This window comes from Chaetomium globosum, genomic scaffold (assembly GCF_000143365.1).
Source record: "Chaetomium globosum CBS 148.51 scaffold_5 genomic scaffold, whole genome shotgun sequence".
NCBI classification, from domain to species: domain Eukaryota; kingdom Fungi; phylum Ascomycota; class Sordariomycetes; order Sordariales; family Chaetomiaceae; genus Chaetomium; species Chaetomium globosum.
Window position 1 is genome coordinate 117,628 of NT_165980.1, and position 24,432 is coordinate 142,059.

Genomic DNA, 24,432 nt, shown 5'->3' on the forward strand with positions numbered 1-24,432 from the left:
CCCTTCCCAAAGGCCCACTTCTTCAAGGTCATCACATCATCCTGCAGCCCATCCCTGGCTGCCCCCTCCAACCCCATTTTGGTATTAGATACCTAGTAGGTAGGTAGGTGGTGTCTCGTCCCAGCCTCAGATTTAGGCCGAGGGGTTGCCGTTGAAGGCGAGGCGGTTGGTGGTGCCGCTGGGGAGGCCGCTGACGGCACCCGAGAGGGCGGTGGACTTGATGTAGTTGCAGAGAGCCGCGGGGGTCTTGGAGCCCTCGAGGGCCAGGAGGTAGGCGGCGAGGCCGGCAATGTGGGGGGAGGCCATCGAGGTACCGGAGATGGTGTTCTGTTAGAGAAGCCAGTTAGCATTGCTTGGTTTCTTCATTATCCTCGCGGGGATGGAAAAGGGAGAAAACTCACAGTGCGGCCACCAATCCAGGTGCTCAGGATGTTGGTGCCGGGGGCCTGGATGTCGACGACGCTGCCGTAGTTGGAGTAGCTGGCCTTGCGGTCGCTGCTGTCGGTGGCGCCAACGGTGCAGACGGAAGCCTCAGAGGCAGGCGAGTAGTTGGCCGAGTTGGCGTTGTCGTTGCCGGCGGCGACGGCGAGGAAGATACCGGCGTCGACGAGGGCGGCGGCGGCCTGGTTGATGGAAGCCGAGTAGCCACCACCAAGGGACATGTTGGCAACGACACCCTTGGGGCAGCTGCGCTTGGGGGCGTCGGTGGCAACGAAGTTGATGCCAGCAACGACACCGGAGGTGCTGCCGGAGCCGTCAGAGCCGAGGACCTTGACGGCGTAGAGCTTGGTCTTCTTGGCGACACCATAGGTGGTGGAGCCGATGGTGCCAGCAACGTGGGTGCCGTGGCCGTTGCCGTCAGTGTTGGAGCTGTCGACAAAGTTGGCGGCGAAGGTAGCACGGCCACCAAAGTCCTAGCCAGGGATTAGCATCACATGCACGCGGTTGAGGAGTTTGGTAGCGATAGCATACCGAGTGGGCGGTGTAGATGCCGGTGTCGATCACGTAAGAGCAGGTGCCCTCACCAGCGCTGCTGTCGTAGACGTAGGTGGTGGAGCCCGCCGACTTGTGCGAGAGGCGGCTGATACCCCAGGGGGCGCCGCTCTGCGAGACGTAGGCGTTGATGCTGAAGATAGCATCCTCCTCGACGTACTCGACCTGTGAGGGTGATGGTTAGCAAAGGCATGGTCGCCAAGTTCCCGGGGAGCACAACTCACCTCAGGGAGAAGGCGGATCTGGTCCAAGAGGTCGGCCTCGAGCTTGCCAGCGAAGCCCCGGAACTTCTTGCCGCGGTAGATGTGATCCGCCTTGGACTTGCCGAGCTTGCCGATGGCGGCCTCAAGGGCGTCGTCGCTGGTACCCTCCCTCAGCTTGATGAGGTACTTGTTCGGTACGACCTGGCCAACCCGGGCGGCGATGATCGGGGCGCGCTTCTGGATGGGCTCAGCGGTGGGGGCCGCGATAGCAGCAGGCAGAAGAGCCAGGAGGGCGACGGAGAAATGCATCTTGACGAGATCTGAACCGAAGAATGAGGCTTGAGGTGAAGTGTTGACCTTGATGATGAGATTGGGCTTGATGGTCGAGGGGGAGCTGTGTTATTTATCCTGATCCAATCCCGCATGAACCTCGTGTGCCTGAGCCTCCAAGCATCGTCCTTCAGTATACTACTGAGCTTACCTGCCCCTTTCGATCCAGGGGAGGGCCGCCTCTGTTTGGGCCAAGGTCGGACTTGGGCCGGGTTACGGCAGGCGGCGGCCCGGCCTCGTGGATGTGATAGTTCCTTGACATCTGAGGGTTGCCGGCACCCCTATTGCCAATGCCGGAGAAAACGGCAGGCCAAATAAGAGACACCTTCCCGGTTCGGGCTTTTGATCCGGTGTAGGCTGGGTCCCGCGCAGGCGGGCGGGTGCTCCCGTTTTTTATCAAGTGCCTTTGATCAAGGGTTCAGGGGCAGACCTGACTTTCGAGGACTAGCAAGGCCGCACGTCGGATGCGCCAAGGATTTGCAAACAGCCGCAAACACCCAGCGTGGATCGTTACCTAACGTAACGGGTTTAAGTCGGCCACGGCGATCTCTGTAACGAGATGTCGGGGTGGTCCGATCTGGCATGTGCCTGGAAGAGCGAGGGGGGGGGAATGGGGCGGGTGACTCCGAACTTTGAGAATGTGGGCACAACCACTTGGGGCAACTGAGGAAGGGAGAAGCAAATCCATTGGATAGTTAGGACTTATTAGGGGAGTACCGAGGTATGCGCAACAAAGTGTTTTGGCGCTTGTGATAGCTGCCACGGGACTCTCCCTGTTCTTGGAAAAGGGGCTTGGCGGTTGTTTCCAAGGCGGCGGGAAGAGACTCGGCTCGATAGAACAATGCCTGGCCTGGATCCGAAGAATTACAGTGCGGCTGGTCTGTCCTCCTCCTCGCTGCACCTTCGTTGCTGTAAGTTATCCTTCCAGAACGCCCCCGACCTGTGCGCTCCTCTTCTAGAAGGGCTCTGAGACATTGCACCCCGATTCGAGCAAGACGATCTCTATTCGGGGCTCCGACTCCGCAACATTGGTCCTTTTGGGGCAGCGCAGGATGGCTTGTAAAACCAGCCACGACAGAGACGAGACCGAGACCGGCATTGCAGGATCTGGGGGGAAGCCTGGCTCGTCATGCATGCCATATCGCAATGCAACATCGCCAGGCAAAACGGGGGATGGCGCCATCGCATTGGCCCGCAATCGATCGGCAACCAGAGTCGTTGTTGGCAGTGAAGTGGGGGAGTGGTGGAGTAAGGAGCATGGGGGGAGACGAAGTGCCGATCGCTCACGCGGGGAGTTGGTGGTTGGTCGAGGGGTTTCTTGGGGAAGCTTGGGTGAGATCCAGGTTGGCAGGTGGTATTCTCGGCGAGGACCTTTGTACACAGTTGGTTAGGAAGAAGGCCCCAAAGCTACGCTCGATGAAGCAGACGGCGCTGGCTTCACTTGAGCCTCTTTCGAATTAGGAAGCCATACCAAGAGCTTTCAATCCAACCTTAATCATCCCCTCCGTCCCCGGAACCAGGTTACGCAACCGGCATTGCAGAGGACCAAGAGAAACCGTTGTGTCACGTCAACAGCATGTAATATCTTTTCTGGCCGAGATACGAACACACAGTAAACGAGGGACGATTGAGCCAACTCTCCTTCGACTCCCGTTCCTGGATCGAGCTGCCGCTCCCTGCCAAACTTGTCGGGCCTGTGTTCCCCAGACCCCCACTGGTAGCTTCGCTTGGCCGCCTGTCCCGTCCCGCATGGGTCATTTGCCGGCCCTTATCTGGTGGCCTTCCAGATCAAGTAACGGTCGAGTTACATCTTGAGTTCCCCCTCCCCATTAGCCCCGACCGAGCATGTCGCTCGTCAAATCTCCGAAACAGCGAAAGAGAGGGGATGGTTCGCTGCGTTCCTGTCCCCTACCAGGATAGGCTTTCGTGTGCCTTTTCAGCTGTGCCATCTCATGTTCTGGTTGGCTGACCTGAAGGAATCCTCCCAGCTGCCAAATCTAGCATGACTGGCCGGCCTGTGCTACCTGGACCCTTCCCTAAAAGGAGCCCCGGTGAGCTTTATTGTGTCTTGGATAGTGATGCGTCGCATGATACATACAATGTTTTTGAAGAAGGTGGCATTCTATTTGCCGTTTCGTGAAGTTACATGGAAGCGAAGGCTGCCTAATTGGAGAGACCGAAGCAGCAGTGATAAGCAGTGGATTTGCACCGGGAGATCTTCGGATTCCCTGTTGACGATATTCGGTTCTCCACGTCATGTTGACGTTGTTATACCAGCGTGGGTAATCACATGTGAATAACTAATAGGAGGAACAAATCGCTTTGGGGCTTTAGATTTGACAATGGGGGCCGAGGTGGCTGAGGGGCCGAAAGCTGAGGCCGGCACGCCGGGCAGGACGCAGAAAGGGTCGGTGATCGGTCCGAAAGAGAGACCGAATAGGGTCGCAGCCAACTGCAAAGCACTCATAAGGAAGAAGTACCTAGGTAGCAGTTAGACCCCCATGTACATACCAACGTACACTACTTTGTCCACTACATGCCAGGCAACAGCAACATGAAACGCATGACCATGACGTAAAGTACCCCCGGAATCCTGCCATTAACTCCGGATTTCCAATCAAATGTGCTTAATCTCTCATTAACACTCGACGAAACTCGCGCTCGGAATCAAATGAAACGGGGGAACATTGAAGTGAAGACGGTGGCTAAGTAAACTCCCAGATGAAAGATGTGCGCGGTTGGATGTAGATCCTCTTTCTCTTAACCACGGCATCCCCCCCCTATTTCGAAACGCAATCTTCAGCTGCAAAGCAACGTGAATGTCCCGTATCCCGTGAAAATGGGCGGTCTCGTGCCCAGGCAGTCGGTGGTATAGAACGTCGGTAGTTTAGGTAGGGAGCCGGCACCTAGTTAGGTCGCCATTGGTAGAGGAAGATTCGGCGATTGTTTCAATAATGGCCGCGGCACATTCTCAAATGCTATGTTCGGTAAGATCATGAGCGATTCTTCCCCAGCCATAAATGAGGCTAGGGAAGTTGTTGGGGACCTCAGGGGTTCAACCGCGGGTTTGACGGAAGCGGTGTCCAGAGATGCGCCCTGTTGTGTAAAGGGTGACTCTTGCGCAGAAACCTTCGGCGTTGCCACGAGAACAGTGGCCTTGGTCCATATCCTTGTGCTGGCTTCTTGACCTTCGGCCGCTCCTTCGTGGCTGGTGGTTGCCCTAACGCTGATGCTGGGTTGGAGAACCATGATCACTGGCTGACCACCGTGACAGGCATGTGGTGCGTTTCTGACAACAGTTCCGACAACTCCTTTGGCTTGAAGTGGCGCTCGCGGTTGATATAACTGCATCTCGTTGCTGTTGAACCCCAAAGCCTTTTCCGTGAGATCTCGGAGACCGCGGACAAGAGGAGTCTCCTGGCGGCACCATATCTGACACGAGAAGCGCAGCGCTGCATCGATTTCCTGCACCAGACGATACTCCAGCTTCTCTATCCCCGCTCTCTCCTGGTGCTGAAGCAGGAACCGGGCGGGGCCTCTAAGAAACCTGTCCTTGAGCTGTCCCGCGTACTTGAGCCTGGCCTCGGCTAGTGGAAGGTGGGAGTTGTTAGCAGTTAAAAAGAAGCTATCAACTTTAGTGCTCATTCCGCCTTCAAATAACGTCTTCATGACAGAAGCGCGCCATAAATTTGCATTCTGTCCTCCCCCAGGGACTAACATCGTTTGAAAGGTTAGTAAAAGGTCCAAGCGAGGAGAATGTTCAGACAAGACATACGCTCCGACAATAGCTGATACAGACTTTCCATTGCTTTCCGTGATGGTAAGCTTTGGTCAGAAAGTTTTGTTACTGCGTCCGAGGAGACACCGGGGGTTTGTGTTGATGTGATGAGCCGGGGCAGTTTCCGTATATTTTGAGGTCCGGCGAGGCGGTCCGTCATTGGCGCCGGCCGAGGCGATCTGGACTCGCGAGGGGGAGATATATTGAGATTCCACATGGCGAGATCCATCCGAAACCCGATTGGTGACATGGAGTTGACTCGCGGAAGACTCGGGCTCTCCAATTCCAGGGCGTCGACAGAGATGACATCGAACACCCAAAACGGGGATTTGAGCGTTTCTGAGATAATAAAGTTTGCTAGCATCCCATGCAAGAGGAGTCGAGCTGGTCGAACACCATCGTCGATCGTGGCAAGAAGCTCTTCGGGAATTTCCCCATAATCCGTGAGCAGGACGAAATCTTTGAGACCTTCGCAAAGCTCACGCAAGTGCAGAGGATGGAGGCCGGCCCGTACTCTGTTGGGGTCTGGATGGGCAAAATCATGCGCCCACTCCTGCCAGGTGCTTTGTTTTTCTCCGAACCAGGAAACTATATCCAGATCGTCCAAGGTCGTCCCCCCAGCCTGACTCAATGCGACTTGTGATAGCTCTGCCTCTTGTTGAGCGAGTCGATGTTCAAGATCCCTGATACGGGCTTTGAACTCATCTTCCCTCTCCACTAGCCCCTCCTTCCATCGTTTCTGCCGACTGTCATATCGGTTTTGGGTAGAGGCCAGCTTGTGAGCGAGGTTCTGGTTCTCGTTGAGTAAATCGGTCTCGGTCCGTTGGAGAGCCGCAATGCGCTGGTGGAGGCTGCGATTCTCTTTTGCCAGTTCTTCCGTGGGGCCGGGCGGAGCCATCCGGTAGAGATATGTCTGAACCTTCTCATTGGGTACCTGAATGGTTGGACGCGGATCTCTTCGTTGGCGCAATGCTAGCCTGCTTTCTGACGGCGACCTCCAAGCTGTCGGAGTGTTACTTCGAGCCGCGCTCCCGGGCCCTTCGTTACTTTTGATAGGAGTTTCCGTCCGAGATCGAGCCCGGGTGTGAGTTTTTTCGACATCGCCCAGGATGGAGACGGGCGAGGTTATGGCGTTCTCAGTCGCATCGGGGAGCTTAGAAGCAACGGGCCTAAGTGTCTTAGGGAGAGAAGCTGGAACACCAGTTGTCGGCTGAGTTGCAGCTGGCGATGAATGGCCAAAACTAGGAGAAGCAATGTTGTTTCTCAGACGTAAATCAGACCCATGCCGAGTCATCGTTGCTGGTATTCAAGAGGTGAGTGAACTTGTATGGTGGAAACCGGGCCCTGACGGCGACGGAGCAGGTGCCTAAATGTAAAAGCATGGATAGTGCCGGAATTCGGGGACGGGAAGAGTGATAATATGGGTCGAGCTCTAGTAACCGAGTTCAGTACCGGGAAGAAGTGCGCGTATATCACGCCGTGGGGCCATGGTCCGAACACAACCTGGCTTTTGGGTAGTGGGCTAGAGCCTCAACCCCCGGGCAATACACTTTCCGGTCCCAAGGGAGGAGATCGGCACTACCACTCCCATGTCCTCTTCGCCCTGTATCGTTAACATGGGAAAGGTGAGACTTTGCCATGGCTTGGATAGGGCGTCTTGTGGCGCCAAGCGCCAGGAACGGTCCGTATTGTTTTGAGATCGATCCATGCAGCATGCTAGCGTGGCATACCAGCCCAGACCGGCCAAGCAGACAAGGTGTTTTCCATCACTATGCGTTTGGTCTCACTACTTGGCGGCTGCTGTAGCGCGGTGGGCGCTTATCGTGAGGAGAGAAGATTCCGGGCCAATGGGGTTGAGTAGAAGTGCCGGCAGTATTGTTTCAGGCCAGAAATGTCGGCCCTGGAGCTTGAAATAGTTACCATTTCGCTTCTTGGCTCAATGCGCGGTCTATTTACAGCCTCCATTTTTAGTCGTTGCAGGTTCCGGTAAACAATGTTGATAAAACAAAAAGTTTTGGAACATTGATCTCAGTTCTCGAACTTTGTGCGCATGTTGGAGAGGGACACAGAAGCCGGTGCTAGCCGACGACTTACACAAATGGGAGCCCTAACCCTGGTTTCTTTTGCTTCCGCAACATCTGCCAGGCATTCTACGCGAACAAATAGGAACAAAACAAAGACTTGTTAGAATTCAATATCTCACTTGTAGAGGCGTACAGAGGGGGGATTAAATTGGTTTAACACCCGGTGGTGGCTAAAGTAACCCCAAAACATTCACCTGCTCGACGCGTCAAGGAGAGGAGGTCTGTGAGAGAGGGTGGGGCACCGCAAAGTTGAGCCCAGGCCGGCCAACCGCGGCAGTGCTGCCGAAGTCTGACAGCTTCCTACTGATTCCTGAGGTGTGGTGCCCCTCCACGCGCTGCCCTCCATCATCAAAATGCCCCGCACTTCATTCCTCTCCTCCCCACCAAACCTGATTACTTCAAGTAACTCCCTTGGTTGCTTGCTGAGACGGTCTGTTCCTTTATCTCGTGTCCCCTATAGCAACACCAGCACCACCTGTCTCTCATCATCACGAGGTCTTCTCCGACAGACCCGCCCACAATTTCGCCCAGCTCCGAGGTCAACAAGAAGCTCCCGAACGTACATCACCGAGGCAACCCGCGCCCACCAAGCCCGCAAAATGGCACCTCAACTCGACGGATATTTCCAGAAGGTGGACGCCTTGTCCGACGCCTTCATCGAGCGTTTGCGTGAGGCCGTCGCCATCCCTTCCATCTCCTCCGAGGCTGCTCGCCGCCCCGATGTCGTCCGCATGGGCCACTGGCTGGCTGACCAACTGACCAAGCTCGGCGCGTCTGCTGAGCTGCGGGAGCTCGGAAAGCAGGAGGGCACCGACCTCGACCTCCCCCCCGTCGTCCTCGCCCGGTACGGCAACGACAAGAACAAGCGGACGATTCTGGTCTATGGCCACTACGATGTACAGCCGGCCGAGAAGAGCGACGGGTGGGACACGGAGCCGTTTGACCTAACCATCAAGGAGGATGGGCGCATGTGCGGCCGTGGTTCGACCGACGACAAGGGGCCCGTCCTAGGCTGGCTCAACGCCATCGAGGCCCACAAGGCTGCCGGCATCGAGTTCCCTGTGAACCTACTCATGTGCTTCGAGGGCATGGAGGAGTACGGATCAGACGGCCTGGACGATCTCATCAACGCCGAGGGAAAGAAGTACTTTGCCGATGCCGATGCCGTTTGCATCAGCGACAACTACTGGCTCGGCACCGAGAAGCCGTGCCTGACGTATGGTCTGCGTGGGTGCAACTACTACAGCATCGAGGTATCGGGTCCTGGCGCGGACCTCCACAGCGGTGTTTTCGGTGGCACCGCGCAGGAACCCATGACAGACTTGGTGCGCGTCATGGCGTCGCTGGTCGATACCGACGGCAAGATCCTGATCCCGGGTATCGTCGAGCAGGTTGCCCCCATCACTGCGGAGGAGCACGGTCTTTATGACAACATTGCCTTCACCATGGAAACTCTCCACGACTCGCTCGGTAGCAAGACGACCATCTTCGAGGACAAGAAGTCGACCCTAATGGCTCGGTGGCGGAACCCCTCGCTCTCGCTGCACGGCATTGAGGGTGCCTTCTCGGCCCCTGGCGCCAAGACGGTCATTCCGGCCAAGGTCACTGGCAAGTTCTCGATCCGGACGGTGCCCAACATGGAGATCGACAAGACCAACGATTTGGTGTGCCGCTACGTGGAGGACGTTTTCAAGAAGCTCGGTTCCAAGAACACCTTGAAGGTATGGCCCCAGCACACCGGTAACTGGTGGGTCGCCAGCCCCAATCACTGGAACTTCGCCGCCGCGGCCAAGGCGACCGAGCGCGTCTGGGGCGTCAAGCCCGACTTCACTCGCGAAGGTGGCAGTATCCCTGTGACCCTGACCTTTGAGCAAGCCACGGGCAAGAACGTGCTGCTCTTGCCGATGGGCAGCTCCACGGACGGTGCCCACTCGATCAACGAGAAGCTGGACAAGCGCAACTACATCGAGGGCATCAAGCTTCTGGGCGCCTACCTGCACTATGTTGCTGAGGAGCCCATCAACTAAACAATCTGGTGCGGGGTGAGGGACTTTGCTGTGGACGAGGGCTTTCTCGTCCCAGCACGTAATACGAACCTTTGGTTAACTGACTAGAGCGGTCAACGTCTTAAAGTAAAGAATTCAGGCCATTCTCATTCGCATCGTGGTTTATGGGTACAGAATGTATTTGATATGCCATAACATGTCATGGCCCCTACCTGTACTTTAAGCTATTGCCATACACCAGCCCCATGTGCTTACCATTATCCCTGGGTATCAATGTTGTCTCTCCGTTCCACAGTCCAGTCTGATGCTCTCGGTCCAAGTTCCAAACGCCGGTCCCCAACCCAGAACAGAAATGAGAAAATGCAGGAAATCTCATGCGCGTCCGAATCCCGAGTGCCCCAAAACCCATCTCATCTCATCTCATCTCTTAGGCGTTCCCAGCTTTTCGTCTTCGTCGGCACGCCACAACCCTGGCATCCCACACCCCCTCAAACATATCCTCACACTCGTCCTCATCGTCCGAGTCAAACACAACCGCGTCCTGCTCCTTCTCCCCTTCCCCCTTCCAGTCCTCCGCCCACCCCACAGGAATCACTTCCTCCTCGCTCCCATCCACCCCCAGCGGCCGCCCATCCAGCGACAACCCCGCCCGCCCATGCACCCACTCATCCCCGTCCTCCCACCCGCGACAGCTCACCACCCGCCTCGTCTCCAGGATGAAACACCCCACCTTGTACGCCTGCGACGGCTGGCCCGTCGAGACATACTTCCACCCGACCGTGGCCCCGCACACGGCGCACCGCGCGTCCGCCACCACGTGGCGGCCCGTCATCAGCGGCCGGTCCTCTTCCGGGCCGAGCGTGACGTTGAGCAGGTTGGCGCCCGACACGAGCTCGTCGATGAGGTCCCCGGCCAGCGCGACCTTGGCGGCGGCGGTTTGCGGGGGTGGCTGCGGCACCAGCACGGGCGTGAAGGGCACGTGCCGCCGGATGCTGGTCGTGTGGGTGATGGTGTTGGCGGGCGCGTGGACGCGCGAGCGGATCGCCGTGGGGAAGATGGGTGGCGGTGGGGCGACCAGGTAGGCGCGCCCGTGCCGGCCCCGGAACCATTTGCTGACGATTTGGGTGTGGAAGGCGAGGTCGGTGGCGCAGGAGCGGCAGCGGAGGGTGTCGGGGCGGGTGCGGGAGAGGCGGCGGCCGGCGGTGGAGGGGGTGGTGGGTGAGGTTGGCGAGGTGGAGAGGGAGGGCACGGCTGAAGTGTTGCTGGTGCTTGTGCTGGTGTTGCTTCCGGTTGGTGATGGGGGGTCTGAGCTGCCTGGGGTTTGGAGCGCTGGTTCGGGGATGCGCCATCGAGTGAAGGGAATGCGGAGGGCGGGGAGGAGATAGCGCGGGAACTTCGGTCTGGAGGGTAATGGTGGTGCAGACACGCTGGGTTGTAGGAAAGACATGGTTTTTGTTGAGTTGCTGTTACGCTGATGTTACGTTGCTGTTGTTGTTGTTGTTGCCGGTATTGTTGATGACGATGTTGTTGTTGATGGGGCTTGTGAAGGCTCGGCCAGGCCCAAAACCTAGGGCGTGGATGTTGAATGGTTAAGGGTGAAACCCCAGATTCTCACCAGGCGATCAAGCTGTGTTTTTGGAGCAAGCGTTGTCGTCTCCTCGCGGGATTCCCGGCATGTTCATGTCTCATTCACCATCAGTCGCTTCACGTTCGGCGTCTCGGAATCTGTCGCCTGACAGTAGGGCTGGCACACAGCGGCTCGATTTGGTTGGAAGACTGGTCAGATAGCCTCAAACGATGGGGATTCATTGGGCCAAGAGCTCCGTGCGAGCTTATAAGTCAGTCCCAAAAAGTGTTGACGCAATAGCATGGTCTGGTAACGGGGTTCGACCACCTGACACTCCCCGCATTGTCGCTTCTCCAGGTCCCTTATCTACAGTGCGGGACCATCCCTGCCCCAACTGCCGAGCCGTGGTTAACACCAAATGCCGTTCCAAATCTCAGTGTATCAAGCCACACACACCTGGAACGAGCCGTGAGCTGCACAACGATAACTTACTATTCAGGTGTTGACTGACACCGGAGACGGGGCATCTGCAAGACGTCGCCAACAGTGGAGCAACACGCCGCTACGTTGGGCGTCGCGACCCACCGCGGCCCGAAACATGGATACCCGTTGCACAAGAATTCGGCATGTCTTGGCTTCCTCCACGACGGCAATGCGGTGTGTGTAACGTTAATTGAGAAAAGTCAAGACGGGAGCCCAAGAACTGACAGCAAGAAGGTTCCCGTCGGGTTGAATTGCAGTGATTTATTCCGGTTGATTGGATAGTGGTCCCATTTTCACCAGTTTCCCGGTTTTGGGCTGGCCCAGCACTCAAAAGAATCCTGTTCTGGCTGCGTGAACCCGATATGTTGGTTTCAACAGGCCGATGGCTTGACGGAGCCGTTGAATTTCGTGCCGTTGATCCGCCAAGTCTCCAAAAACGTGTGCCGCAAAAGGCGTTGGTTGGTTGCAGCTTGGCCACAGCCCCACTATTCACACCACGTGATAAGTTCTCGAACGCCAAGACTTGCACTTTTGCTGTGGCCACTGGGATTTCCCTCAGGTTCACCGGAACTCTGTTTTGTCAGCCCAACCCATAAAAGCCCAGAATCCTTTGCCATCGCCAGCTTTAAGCTTTGATCAGGCCAACACCTATCTCCAACCACCTCGAAAAAACTCAATCGACAACGCTTGCTGCCATCATCGATCGGTCGAATTGACCCGAACCCATTCCCAACGCCCCATTTCCCAACCAACACCCTGGCATCCAGCAGCAATGGCGCCCATGAAATCACCAAAATCGAACAGTAGTAGTAATTATGGCGAGGACGTTGCCCGTCAGGCCAATATCCTCGCCAGCTGCTATGTTGTGGACTCGTCCACGGCCTCGTTGAAGGGCCTCCACTACTGCACTACGGGGCTCGCAGGGGCCGAGTGGTATTCCTGAGGTCCCTTCGACGGGACTTCCATCGCCGCCATCAAGCCCCCCCCTCGCGGCCCTCACGTCGACCAACCAGCTCGCGCTGACCCCCAAGGCGAGGTCATCATCAGCACGCGGGCACAGCGTCGGTCGTCACGGCTCGGACACTACCAACGACACCTCGAGTAGTGCCTGGCATCGCCGCCGAGGGGGGGCAACACTGCGCATCAGGGAAGAATGTGAGAGATTCTTTTGCGAGACACTGCGCGCCATGCTTCTGGGTGAGAGGAACGCGGCGCTGCAGGGCTCGGGCCTGGCCAGTGTTCATAGCAACAACAATTATTACAGCAACGGCAGCTACAACGACAGCATCAGCAACAACGCTAGCCGGAACGACGGGCGTGCTCAGGCCGTGGGTCACTACGGCCAGCTGACGCCGCCCACCGACTTCCCCATCATGGATGAAACCATGATGGGTCGCCGGCGCTTGGGTGCCGCTGGTGGGGTCCTGGGCTGGCTGGAAATCTGGGACTACGCCGGCGGCGCCAGCTTCCGCGGCTTCGTAGCTGAAGATTCCACAGGGGAAACCAAGTCGCTATTCGTCTTCTTCGATGAACACTCCATAACTGGCGACTTGAAGCAAGCGTACGTTCTCCCTCTTTTCGCAGTCCCGTAGATATCGTACTAATACACTTCACAGACTCGTCGCTCTTATCGAGCTCGCCGAGGGACCGCTTGATTGCTCGCACATGGTTATCTGCATCGAACGGTCGATACCCGCGGAGGAAATAAATGGATTGGCCAAGGGCCTCCAGTGGGCTGGCTTCTCGCTCACCACGCTTGACTTCTGGTCGCCCGGGTTCGACGTTCTGAGCAATCGATGGCTATTCATGGGTATGGAGATTTAGGCATAGGAAGGGTTGGCGAGCCCTTCTTTGGAGATTTCATCAGGGGTTTCGGTAGCGTCCTCGATCTTCTGGTTCTGTGGTTTTGTTTTCTCTTTCTCATTGGCTTGATGCTGGGCCAATCCCTTCTTGAAAGTATCACGATCGAAATTGGTGCCCTTGCGTTCGTAACGGGGAAGGCGTTGGACGGTATGACTCAAAGTATATACAAAATTCAGAGTATGGCTGTCTATATCAAAAAGTATTCTTGGTTTTGTGGCTTGGTTGAAGGTGGCTTCACAGCCCGCCCTCGAATTTCCTCACCGCCAGTCCTTTCTCACCGAGGTGGTCCTTTACTTGCTGCACAGTGTACTCTCCCCGGTGGAACATTCCGGCACCCAATGCAGCGTCAGTGGTGGTCTCCTGGAACACTTCAAGAAAGTGGCCTGGGTTGCCCGCTCCGCTGCTGGCAATGACCGGTATCCTGATGGCCTCCTTAACTTGTGTGATAAGCTCCAAGTCAAACCCACTGTTCGTGCCATCTTTGTCGATGCAGTTAAGAAGAATTTCCCCTGCACCCATAGCCTCGACGGCTTGGGTAAGCTCCACGACATCGAGATCCCTTGTCTCTCGTCCACCCTTTATCGTGCACGCGTACCAGCAGTATTCCTCTCCCTTTGGCCCAAGCGTCTTCGTCTTTACCGTGGCATGGCGTGTAGCATCCTGCTTGGGGAGATACACCCTCTTTGGATCCACGCTCACGACGACCGCTTGATTGCCATAGGCTTTGCTGATTTGCTCGATGGCGGTGTTGCCGTACAAGGCCTTGCCGCCCCGATAGTACTCCTCGGCGGCGATTACGGCGTCGCTCCCGATCGACACCTTGTCGGCTCCGCTCTTGAAGTACATGGTTGCAATCTCTAGAGCTGACACTTTCGTCCCATCCACATCCACAGTATCCCGGATGCCACCGCCGATCGTCAGGGGCACAAACACCGTTTTTGATGTCCTCCGTAGAATCTCTAACATCGGTAGGTCGGCAACGGGGCAATCCCGGAAGGATGTGATGTTCAGGAAAGTGACCTCATCTGCCCCCTGTTCATAGTACTTCTTCGCCATCTCCACGGGCTTGCCCAGGTTCCGTACCGACCGGTCGTCGGACTTTTCCCGCACATCGTATTGGTCCCCCTTGGTCACCACCAAATCACCATGATCGTTCGTCCGCACATCCAAGCAGGCAATCACACGCCGAGTCAACCCCTCGTTCGCGATCATCGCGCCCACATCACCATCAACTCCGGTAGGCGGGCTGTCTGAGAGAGCCTTCGCGCCTGACCCATCCAAGAAGGCACGGAGGACCCTCAGCCCCGCGACGCCACTCTTTTCGGGGTGGAACTGCGTCGCGAACACGTTTCCCTTGGCCACGGCCCCGACGAACGTTTCGTTACCATATGTACCAGTAGCAACCGCCCAACCAAGAGCCTCTAGCTCACCCTTCTTGTACGGGAACTTATACGAGTGGACGTAGTAGTACTTGGAGTCGGGGCGCAGACCATAGAGCGTGGGGTTCGTGGGACACGACGCATTGTTCCACCCAATGTGTGGGACTGCCTTCGCCGAGTCGTCAAATCTTTCCAGTGCCCCCGGGACAATATCGAGACCGGGGCAGCCGGGGTCCTCGGCGGAGGCGGAGAAGAGAGCTTGCAGGCCGACGCAGATGCCCATGAACGGTTTCCCGGCGTCGGCGTGGGCGCGGAGGGCGGGGAGGTAGCCGGCGGCGGAAAGCTGGGAGAGGCAGTGACCGAAGTGACCAACACCGGGGAGAATGAGTTTCTAAGAGACAAATTGAGTCAGCTTCTCGGCGCATTTTATCGCGTCAAGGGTTCGTCCGTACTTCAGCAGTTTTGACGTCCTCCGGTGACCGGATCCATTCTACCTCGTAGCCAACCTTCTCGATGGCATTGACAAGGCTGCGCACGTTGCCGGCGACGTAATCGAGGAGGTGGACTTTGGGCATTTTGAAGATGCTTGTCCGTTGCCGTGTGGTGTTTGGTGACTGACTCCAGGGAACTTGGGTGAGTCAATGGATGGGATGGCTGCTAACCCAAAATAAATTCCATCTCAGGGCAGTTCAATGGCGGGGCAGGGTCCGTCAATCGCAATTACCCCGCCATGCGGAACCGGGCAGGGATCCTGGTTCTGCCTCCAGCGACCGCTAAGATTTCGGATTGATCGCCCAGGGATGGCCGCTCTTCGTGAATGTTCAATTGCTGTCGTGTAGTCCATTGCCCAATTCACAACCGAGAGTCGCATTTCTTTTTCCCACCATCCATTAACATCTTACTCGATCGCAAACCATAACGGCGAAGATATCGGCGACAGGATTTCAACATCAATCGCAATGGGGTCTTCCGGCCAACATCAGCTGAATGACCAGCCCGACAATGATGACGGCTGGGAGTACGAATACTCCGCGACAGAAACAGAGGTATGCTTTGCCATATTGCGTACCGTGTCCTTATTTCTCACCGCCGGAGCAGACCTATTACCTGACCCTTGACCTGTCGGTCCGCGACTTCCTCGAGCGCAGAACCGACGACGTTGTCCATACCACGCGGACCGGATACAGGGTGTGGTACAACCCTCTTTTCAACGCGTCGGAACCTCAAGCCTTAAACCCAGACCTCCTCGACGACAAAGATGCCGACGACGAAGAGCCCCCCGAGCGCGAAGAGGTAGATCTCGACACGGTTGGTGTCCCACAGCCGCAAGCCCAGACAGAGCCCCCAATCGACCCCTTGCTTGTGCAAACCACCGAGAAGCAGGGGCAAAGGGAGCGCCAAAAGAACCACAGGCCATCAGAACAAATCCAAATATTGGAACTGCACTCAAAAGAGCCGATAGTTTCGTACCGCAACCACGTGTTCCGCGGTTCATGGTGCGAAAACATTGGCACCGAGATGATCTTTACCCCCCACGATGACCCGGCGCCTCTCCCAGCTCTCCGTCACCTCCCGCAAAATATGGACCTACTTGCGGCGAGCGCGACAAGGATCAACTTCCAAGAGGCAACATTACAGACAAAGGAACGGGATATGCTGTCGGAGGGCGTATTTTTGGGGTTTGGTTACTCTGAGGAGGATATCCCCGAGCGATACAAGCGAAACGGCGGAATCTACGTACACATCGGCGGGGACAAGAGCGGCCAACGACAACCCCAAGCCCATTTTCTCGAGGACTTGATTGCCCTGAAACGGAAACGCGGGGAAACGGACGAGGTCACAATCCAGCCGCTGGAGACGAGGCAGAACAAGCTCATGGTGGAGGACGAGGAAGAGGAACGCCGGCGGAAAAAGCTGCGACAGGACTACGTAAGGAATGTGAGATGGCGCGACAAGAGGAGGGAGGAGAGGATATTAGGGCTGAGGTCACCCGAGCGAAACTACGTGCCGAGGATAGGAGGGAGGCGAGGTTGGCCAAAGAGAGCGAGGCGTGCTGCACTTATTCGACGAGACAGCGGCGCGCTATCGCGGTTTGGACAGAGGATGGATCGGCCGGGTCCTTCAACTCCAACGCCGATGCACTGGGACGACATTTCGGATGACCAGAACCGGTGATGCGTTGAAAGTCACTCGGGCCGTGAAACCATACCGCACGCCAAAGCCAACCCCGTGGCAAACCGTCTGGTGTCTGGCACACCGGCAACTCCGGGTTTCGGAAGCACGAGGGTGTTGTGGAACCTGCCATTTGCCCCAACAGCCGATCGGGTGGTGGGGCGGATGTTCTGTGCCCAATACTTGAGTATTGATACCTCCATACCAACAGTTTCTTTGGTAATCAACAAGTACCAGTAACTACAACTACGCTGACGCATGCACATGCACGTTGCCCCTCCCCTGCGTTCCTGCCAACGCCGCTGTCAATGCCAGCACTGCAACGCCGAGCCCTGTTCCAGTGCCGCCCTGCATCCCACTTGACGATCTCGACTTTCAATTGTTTGCCTGTGTTTCTTTTCCCTGGAGCCTTCGAAACAGTCTTCCTCCATTCCGCTGGACAACGAAGGTAAATTGCTTGCCCGCCTGACCGTTACGAAGCAGCGACTGCGCCACTCTCGAACCTCGACTTACTTTGTCCTCTCACCGCCGATCACATTCCATCCGACCATCCCGATGCCTAAGACAAAAGACCCTTGAACACAAGCACCACTTCACAGCGCCATTCTTCGAACTCAACACCGATAATCGTGCGCCTACCCCAGGCACGCGCCGCCACGAAATGTCCTTCATAGCCTACAGCGCTCGGAGGGCAACGATCGCCGGTGTCTTCCTCGCTACCCTAGTCTTTGTGCTCTGGCTCCTACCGCGAGTTCTCAACCCGACACCGCCCGACGCGGAAGAGCGCGAGAGGGATAAAAACTGGGTTAATACCTCGCCGAGCTGGGTCGATCGCCAGGCATGCCGCTGGCTGGGTCTCTGTGGCCTACAACACATACGCTGGGATGCACCTTCGCTTGACAACGATGGGCCTTCGACACTAGACGAGTTGAAATCGCTCGCCGTGGGGTTGAGTACGTACTGGGTGTTCGGGACGAAGGTTGGGGTCAGTGACTGGGAGACGGCCCCGGCGGGGAAAGACCTGAGGCGCGGGCCCCGCGCGCACAGCACCAGCAGCGCGCGTATCCTAAAGGCGGTGCCTGACTATGTACTCGACCATGCGCCGCTGGTGCATCTCTACTCGGGGGAACACTTCTGGCCGTCCGACATTGCTGAACATGTCCGCCACATGAAGCCGTACTTGAGGGGTGTGTTGGTCAACACGAGTGAGCCTTTGGATCTCGGGAACATGGCGCACCTCAATGCTCTAAATGGCACGGTCTTCGCCACGAGCGAGGATGATGTGGAGTCGAGGCCGGAATGGCTCCATAGTCGATTTTCCATTCCAGCACCTTTCGAGGACGATGGCTCGGATGGGGATGACGGGGATGACGGCGCGCAAGATCCCCCGCGGCGCCCCGACGACGATTCTTCCTGGAAAGACGTCGACAGAGACCACCCCCCACGTCGCATCGTCCCGCCCAGGATGTCATCCCACAAGCACAAAGGGCTTCGGCGGCGGCAATCCGGATTCGATGCTCAACGCCCCATCGTGTGGGATGGTCCAAAGGATACTGAGGCTAGCAAGCCTGGTCCTAGCGGTTACTCGAAAGCTCCGGCCGTCCTTATCCTTGTTGACAAGGGAGCCGGTATCGTCGATGCCTTCTGGTTCTTCTTTTACAGCTACAACCTCGGCCAGACGGTACTCAATATCCGCTTCGGGAACCATGTCGGCGACTGGGAGCACTGCATGGTACGTTTCCAGCACGGCATCCCACGGGCCATGTTCCTCAGCGAGCACGCTGGCGGCAAGGCGTATCTTTGGAAGGCCCTCGAGAAACGAGCGCAGAAGGGTGGCAAGCCGGCACGGCCCGTCATTTACTCCGCCGTCGGCAGTCACGCCATGTATGCGTCACCTGGGATGCACCCATATGTCCTACCGTTCAAGATGCTCAAGGATATCACCGACAAGGGCCCGCTCTGGGATCCGTCGTTGAATAACTATGCCTACTGGTACGACTATGAGGTCAACAGGGACGAGGAGAAGAACTTCAACCCTAGCAAGATCAGAACCAAGCCTCACACCTGCAGCGTTCGAACCCTTGACCTTACAGACTTCGTTGGTTCCATTTCAAGGGGCCAATGGGGCAGACGACATCTACCCCCTGAGCGACCCGGCGGCCAGGTGGCGGGCTGTTTGGGCGAGTACCCACTACATCACGAGGGCCGCTCGGGCCCCAAGGCGAAGCGGCTAGACCGGAGGAAAGGTGTGCCAGACGGAAAAGTGCACCCGTCGTGGACAGCATCGAAGCGGGGAAGAAGTCGGCGTGGTACTGAACCGTGCCTAGGGTTGTTTGGGGTTGGTGAAAGCCCCGTAGATGGACAAGAACAGTTTGTTGTGATACCCCCTTTTCTCTTTTGTTTTCTGTCCTAGCCTTCCATTGCCCTTGAATGCATTACTTTTAGCAGGATGATACAATGGAGAATAGACAGCACGTAGAACAGTTTCAGGACCAAGCAACAAATTTATGGGTTTTCTCAGATTAAGCTTCTCAGAGGAGGTTGGTGTGTGTGTTGATTTCTAGATTCACTGTATCTGGCCTGGAGCCTGGGTGTATTGGAAGTCCACCTCAATCCCAATAGCCACCCCGTTACCCCTTCCCCTTTGCTTAGCGGTTAATTAAGGCTTAAGACTAACGTTTCAAAGCCAAATTCCATTAAGCCAATTGGAAGCCTCACCTGGTGGCTGTGGAGAAGAAGCTGAGGACCCAGAGCTATGCCCCGTCGAGGATCGTGGCAAAGACGTGGGGAATGGGGCCAGCCAAAGCGCGAGAAGTGTACACAAAGTGCATCCGGTCAGCGCTGGCCTATGGCGCATCGTCGTTCCACATCCCCACGGATGTGGGAGGCGAGCCGGTAAAGAAAGGCATCACCAAGGCATGGTGGGCAACAACTCAACTCAACTCAACTCGGCCCTGAAGTTGGGTTGAGTTGGGCCTCCGGCCATCTGAGTTGATTGAGGCCATTCACAAGTTGAGTTGAGTTGCCGAGTTGCAACTCAACGCCAAGACCTTATGTAATACAGCGAAAAATATTGATCCAGACCTAAGCACCCTACTCTCCAGCCCCGTGAGCCAAACCAGAACCCCTACCGCAGCCGACTCCACTGCTTGAGGCTCTCCACGATATTGATAGCATCATCATCAAGGCGGTGGCGTTGATGGGCAACTGTGTGCTTGGCCCTGCTGAATACCCTCTCGCACTCTGAAGACATCGCCGGTATCGTCAACAAGTCCAACGCCATGATGGAAAGGCGTGGAAAGTCGCTCCTTCTGCCAGGGCTCAACCACCACTCCACAGCATCGTGGATTTCCTGAGGTTCTTCACATAGGTAGGCCTGAAGCTCATCCCTGGTTGCAGGGTCCGGCCGGCGAGCGTAGAAAGTGTGGCGATGCGGCGCGGCAACTGCGGCAGTCGTAATTAGCGTACGGTCGGAGGACGTCTGGACAGTCAATAGCTCGGTCGAGAGGTCGGTGTCGGCAACAGAAGCAACGGAGGGAGGCATAGTGGGTTCAGTAGGTGGTTAGGCACAGTACATAGTAAGGACAGGAAGGTCGCAGTCGGCTTGCCCCCCAGGTACGCGCGGCAGGGAAGACTCGATTGGCCTGCAACACCACTAAAAAGGGCCGAAAAAGTAGGAGGGCAGCCAAATTGCCTTGTTTGTTTCCGGATACCAGGTTTATCCGGTGCCGAAAGCGCTGTTGGGCAATGACACGAACACCAAAACAGACTAGTGCCACGAGGAATTTCCAGGGGTCTTGGCCTCAATGTACCTCAACTCGCCAACTCAACCCGGCCCCGAAGTTGGGTTGAGTTGGGCCTTTTTTTTGCATAAGTTCGGTTGAGTTGAGTTGAGTTGAGTTGAGTTGAGTTGACGTTGCACAGTGAGTTGAGTTGATGCCCACCTTGCACCAAGGCTGGATGGATGGATGGAATTTATTTCGCCCGGAGGCACTGGGCCTATAGGGCCTTAGCACGCTAACTACATCCGGATCAAATCGGTTTGCCTTTAACTCGTACAAGCCCCCTACTTCTTCCCTCTTTCTCGCTGCACCATTTACCTCTTGCCTTGAGTTGTTGTTAGCAGATCAACTTGGAGGCTACTTTCTCCAAGTGTTCAGCGTCCTATCTTCAGCAGCTAAAGCGGGACCTGCTGGTTAAGGCTCGTGGTTGAGGCTCGTGGTGTTGAGTGTCGGCTTCTTCTACTGTGACTGGTCTAGACTCTCCTCCTCATTCAGCTCCAGCCTTCCTGTTGCCATTGCGTATTTGATCGTCGCCCGGACTGCCTTCATATCTGGCGACCAATGCCTTGTATCCGATGGCGCTTTCCCTCCCAGATAGAACGAGAGGCTTCCTTGTCTTGCCACTGTGCATTGCAGCATGTCTTCCCTCAGAGCTGTCCATCTCACGCATCGGAAAAGAAAGTGTTCCACTGATTCCCTCGCTTGTCCACAGGCACAAAGGTCTGACTCGACCGCCCCAATCCTGCTCAAAAAACCGTTCAGTCTCGCCATTCCGGTTCGGAGCTGCGCCAATACGCAGGCCTCCCTTCGCTTCAGCTTGTCATAGAGATGGCGCGTGTGCTTGCCTGGTAGTGCTGCGTCCATGGCCTTTGAGAACTTGCCCACGCTTACAGGTAGAACTCTTGTCGCCCGTTGTCTTTCCATTGCCAGCCTCATCGCGGTAGACTTGGCCTGGGGTATTTGGGAGTCGGGTGTGCGTCCTTGCTTCGACGCTCTCTGGGCTGCTGCCTTGGCATCTGACCCCAGCGCGAAGTCAATCTCCGCTGGTATCCACAGAAAGTTGACCGAGTTCCCTCTTTGTCGGTGCAGCCTGGTCCAAGTCCCTTCTTTACGGATGAGCTGGTTGCGGCCACGATTCCCGAAATTTTGTTGACCATCTCGGCCGCCTTCCCTCGATCGGCTTCGAGCGTCGGTCGTAGGCGAGGTACCCAGGGCGGGACGGCGTATTCCTGGATTGTCTCCATCCGGTCAACTCGTACTCCTTCGGCCACGCGGGCAATTTTCTGCAGCGGAGATACGAATCGTACGGTGGTCCGGACTTTCTTCATCGCAAGGGGATGCGTTCCGGGCAGCGTGTGGATGTTGATCCACAGACTGGCTGCTGCCTGGGCGTGTCGTTCTCGTACGGGGTAGATGCTCGCTTCAGCTTCCACCACGGCTGTTGCCGCGGTTCGAAAGGCTCCCGTGATGGCCAGGGCCCCGATCTTCTGCGCCCTGTTCAGCCAGCTCAGTGCCTTTTCCCCGCACGCATGCATCCAGACATTGGCAGCGTAGTCCATGACCGGGGCTACTGTCGCAACAAATAGCTGCCTCGCTGTCCGCGGGGAAAGCATCTTCAGCCTCTTCAGGGCCAGAGCGGCTGCGAGGCCCTTAGCTGCCGTCCTAGCAATGTGCTGCTTGTAGCGGACTTCGCGATCCATCACGACACCTAGGATTTTCGCACTTTCCTTCGGTTTGACCACTTCGCCTTTGACCGAGAACGGTTGTTCTGAAAATCGCTCCATGTTCCTCGTGAAGTGTATGATGGCTGTCTTTTCGCCTTCAAACTGCGCACCGCTCCGTTTCTCCCAGTTAAGGGCTTTGTCGATGATAGCTTGGATTCCAGTGCGGTTCGACTCCGCTGACGGGCCCGTTACCCAGGCAGTGTAGTCGTCCACGAAGGCAATTGCGCCTCCGTTCGCGTCGATCTTGTGCTGCACTAGGTCGGCGTTGAAGAAGAGGAACAACACTGGAGACAGCGGCGATCCTTGCGGAAGACCCGCTTGGGGCAGCTCTTGCCGTCCAGATGTGAACCCGTTTACGGCAATGGTCGCTGTGCGCTTGGAGCAGAAGGCGTCGATCCACTTGACCAGGGGTTCAGGTATCCCTCTTGCCTTGAGCCTCTGGAGAAGCCTGTCTTTGAAGACCCCATTGTATGCGCCCTTGACATCGAAGCTGATCAAACTGAGCACCTTCCTAGCTCTCCATGCTTTGTAGATGTGTTCCTGAAGCAGAAGGAGAGCCTGTTCGGTCGAGCGTCTCTTCCTGGCTCCGAAGTGGTTGGCGGGTAGAAGGCCGCAGGTCTCCACAGCATGGGATAAACGCTCCGCAATGACTGCCTCCAGTATCTTACCCAGCGTGGAGAGCAGCGAGATGGGTCTCCAGGACTTGGCTAGAGTGTATTCGCTCTTCCCTGGCTTCTTCAATGGGATGATCTTGGCATTCCTCCACTGGCTGGGGATGTCGCCGTCTCGAAGCGACGTCCGGAATAAATGGAGCACCCTGTCTTTGACCACTGGCCAGAGCTGTCTCCATACCATTGCCGGTAGACCGTCTTCCCCGGGCGCCTTCCATGGCTTAGCGAGACAGGACCTTTTGTTCTATCTCCTCCATTGTTATGTGTCTGGCATGTGTACCGGCGCCCGTTGAGGTCGTTGGCCCTCGTCTTCGATTCTCGCTGGCAAAGGTGGGAAGAAGGCGGTGAGTAACTCCTGCGCTTGTTCTGCTTTACCCTCCGTGATGGAGCCATCGGGTCGGACGAGCGGGGGTATCTTATCGCCCATCGTGCCGCTGCCGGTTTGCAGATACTTCGTTGCTTGCCAGATGTTAGCGTCATCGGCCCAGGAAGTCGTTCCAATGCGAACTCTTCTGTCTGCGGATGGCGTCGTGGTACTCTTTGGCTGCCATCCTGGCTCGTTGTTCGAGCTCTGGTGCTGTTTGCCCAATCCTTACGTCGAGATCTCGCCAGGTTTCTCCAAAACGGTGTATGTCTGGCGATAGCCGTGTCAGGTCTGTTGTCCACCACCGCTTGGCGTATGGTGAGGGCTTGGCTTTAGGTGTCAGGGCGTAGACCGCCTCGGTTACCGCTGCCATGAGCCTGTCCGTCTGCTGCTGGACATTGCCGTCCCAGGGGATGCGTTCGAGGTTTGCTGCCACCCTAGTCCTAATTTCCGTCCAGGGCGCGTTCTTGAAGAGGAACCTCGTCTCACTGGGACGGTCCTCCACCGTGGCGTCAAAATCTGTCTCGATTGCTCTGTGGTCTGAGCCATGGTCGCAGGGGTGAATCGTGCATCTGAGTAGTTGGTCTGCTAGTTCTGCAGAGGCCAGTACCAGGTTGATTGTGCTCTCAATGTCGCCTGACTGCCACGTCTTCGTGCCTCTTGGAAGGAGGGCTGCAGAGGGAGTGTTCGTCCATGACAACCCACGGTTACACACAACCCAGCTTAAGTGGATCCGCCTGCAAGCCTCGCTTATACATGCACCACACTTAGGACAGTTGTGCACAGAGCACCAATCCAGACAAATAAATAATATTGCGGAAATAGAGAGAGCGGCAGTGAAGGATTGTATTGCACTTTGTTTGAGAAAGATCGGGCTTGGTTTGACTGAGGGATATGGTACGAAGATAGACGTATATCGCTTGTGTGTACCGGTTTTTTTGCTCAGAGGTGCCGCTCCACGACCCTGTTTCCACTTCCTTTGCTCCCATTGCTCAGAATCGTAACGGATCTGCACAGGTGGGTCATCCAGAAT

The 24,432-nt window shown here is 56.5% G+C and overlaps 10 protein-coding genes across 10 annotated transcripts; 4 read left to right on the forward strand and 6 right to left on the reverse strand.

The window, feature by feature from the left end:
• Positions 1–132: 132 nt before the first annotated feature.
• CHGG_06857 (uncharacterized protein) lies at positions 133–1,505 on the reverse strand (the record flags this gene model as incomplete). Its single annotated transcript, XM_001224512.1, has 4 exons — positions 133–327; positions 402–914; positions 973–1,158; positions 1,218–1,505. The coding sequence occupies 4 exons, from the start codon at positions 1,503–1,505 to the stop codon at positions 133–135; spliced, it is 1,182 nt and encodes a 393-aa protein (XP_001224513.1).
• A 2,931-nt stretch (positions 1,506–4,436) lies between these two features.
• On the reverse strand, positions 4,437–6,598 carry CHGG_06858 (uncharacterized protein; the record flags this gene model as incomplete). The annotated part of the gene is made up of 2 exons (XM_001224513.1): positions 4,437–5,113; positions 5,302–6,598. 2 exons carry the CDS (start codon positions 6,596–6,598, stop codon positions 4,437–4,439), a joined length of 1,974 nt encoding a protein of 657 aa, XP_001224514.1.
• A 1,389-nt stretch (positions 6,599–7,987) lies between these two features.
• Positions 7,988–9,415, forward strand: CHGG_06859 (uncharacterized protein; the record flags this gene model as incomplete). Its single annotated transcript, XM_001224514.1, has 1 exon — positions 7,988–9,415. The coding sequence occupies one exon, from the start codon at positions 7,988–7,990 to the stop codon at positions 9,413–9,415; it is 1,428 nt and encodes a 475-aa protein (XP_001224515.1).
• Positions 9,416–9,821: 406 nt separating this feature from the next.
• Positions 9,822–10,841, reverse strand: CHGG_06860 (uncharacterized protein; the record flags this gene model as incomplete). The annotated part of the gene is made up of 1 exon (XM_001224515.1): positions 9,822–10,841. The coding sequence occupies one exon, from the start codon at positions 10,839–10,841 to the stop codon at positions 9,822–9,824; it is 1,020 nt and encodes a 339-aa protein (XP_001224516.1).
• A 1,375-nt stretch (positions 10,842–12,216) lies between these two features.
• CHGG_06861 (uncharacterized protein) lies at positions 12,217–13,268 on the forward strand (the record flags this gene model as incomplete). Its single annotated transcript, XM_001224516.1, has 3 exons — positions 12,217–12,306; positions 12,368–13,005; positions 13,061–13,268. 3 exons carry the CDS (start codon positions 12,217–12,219, stop codon positions 13,266–13,268), a joined length of 936 nt encoding a protein of 311 aa, XP_001224517.1.
• A 273-nt stretch (positions 13,269–13,541) lies between these two features.
• On the reverse strand, positions 13,542–15,261 carry CHGG_06862 (uncharacterized protein; the record flags this gene model as incomplete). The annotated part of the gene is made up of 2 exons (XM_001224517.1): positions 13,542–15,077; positions 15,139–15,261. The coding sequence occupies 2 exons, from the start codon at positions 15,259–15,261 to the stop codon at positions 13,542–13,544; spliced, it is 1,659 nt and encodes a 552-aa protein (XP_001224518.1).
• A 384-nt stretch (positions 15,262–15,645) lies between these two features.
• Positions 15,646–16,861, forward strand: CHGG_06863 (uncharacterized protein; the record flags this gene model as incomplete). The annotated part of the gene is made up of 2 exons (XM_001224518.1): positions 15,646–15,732; positions 15,785–16,861. 2 exons carry the CDS (start codon positions 15,646–15,648, stop codon positions 16,859–16,861), a joined length of 1,164 nt encoding a protein of 387 aa, XP_001224519.1.
• Positions 16,862–17,519: 658 nt separating this feature from the next.
• On the forward strand, positions 17,520–19,288 carry CHGG_06864 (uncharacterized protein; the record flags this gene model as incomplete). The annotated part of the gene is made up of 3 exons (XM_001224519.1): positions 17,520–18,539; positions 18,603–19,104; positions 19,272–19,288. 3 exons carry the CDS (start codon positions 17,520–17,522, stop codon positions 19,286–19,288), a joined length of 1,539 nt encoding a protein of 512 aa, XP_001224520.1.
• A 697-nt stretch (positions 19,289–19,985) lies between these two features.
• Positions 19,986–20,402, reverse strand: CHGG_06865 (uncharacterized protein; the record flags this gene model as incomplete). Its single annotated transcript, XM_001224520.1, has 1 exon — positions 19,986–20,402. The coding sequence occupies one exon, from the start codon at positions 20,400–20,402 to the stop codon at positions 19,986–19,988; it is 417 nt and encodes a 138-aa protein (XP_001224521.1).
• Positions 20,403–21,572: 1,170 nt separating this feature from the next.
• Positions 21,573–23,948, reverse strand: CHGG_06866 (uncharacterized protein; the record flags this gene model as incomplete). Its single annotated transcript, XM_001224521.1, has 3 exons — positions 21,573–23,204; positions 23,316–23,612; positions 23,889–23,948. The coding sequence occupies 3 exons, from the start codon at positions 23,946–23,948 to the stop codon at positions 21,573–21,575; spliced, it is 1,989 nt and encodes a 662-aa protein (XP_001224522.1).
• Positions 23,949–24,432: the final 484 nt, after the last annotated feature.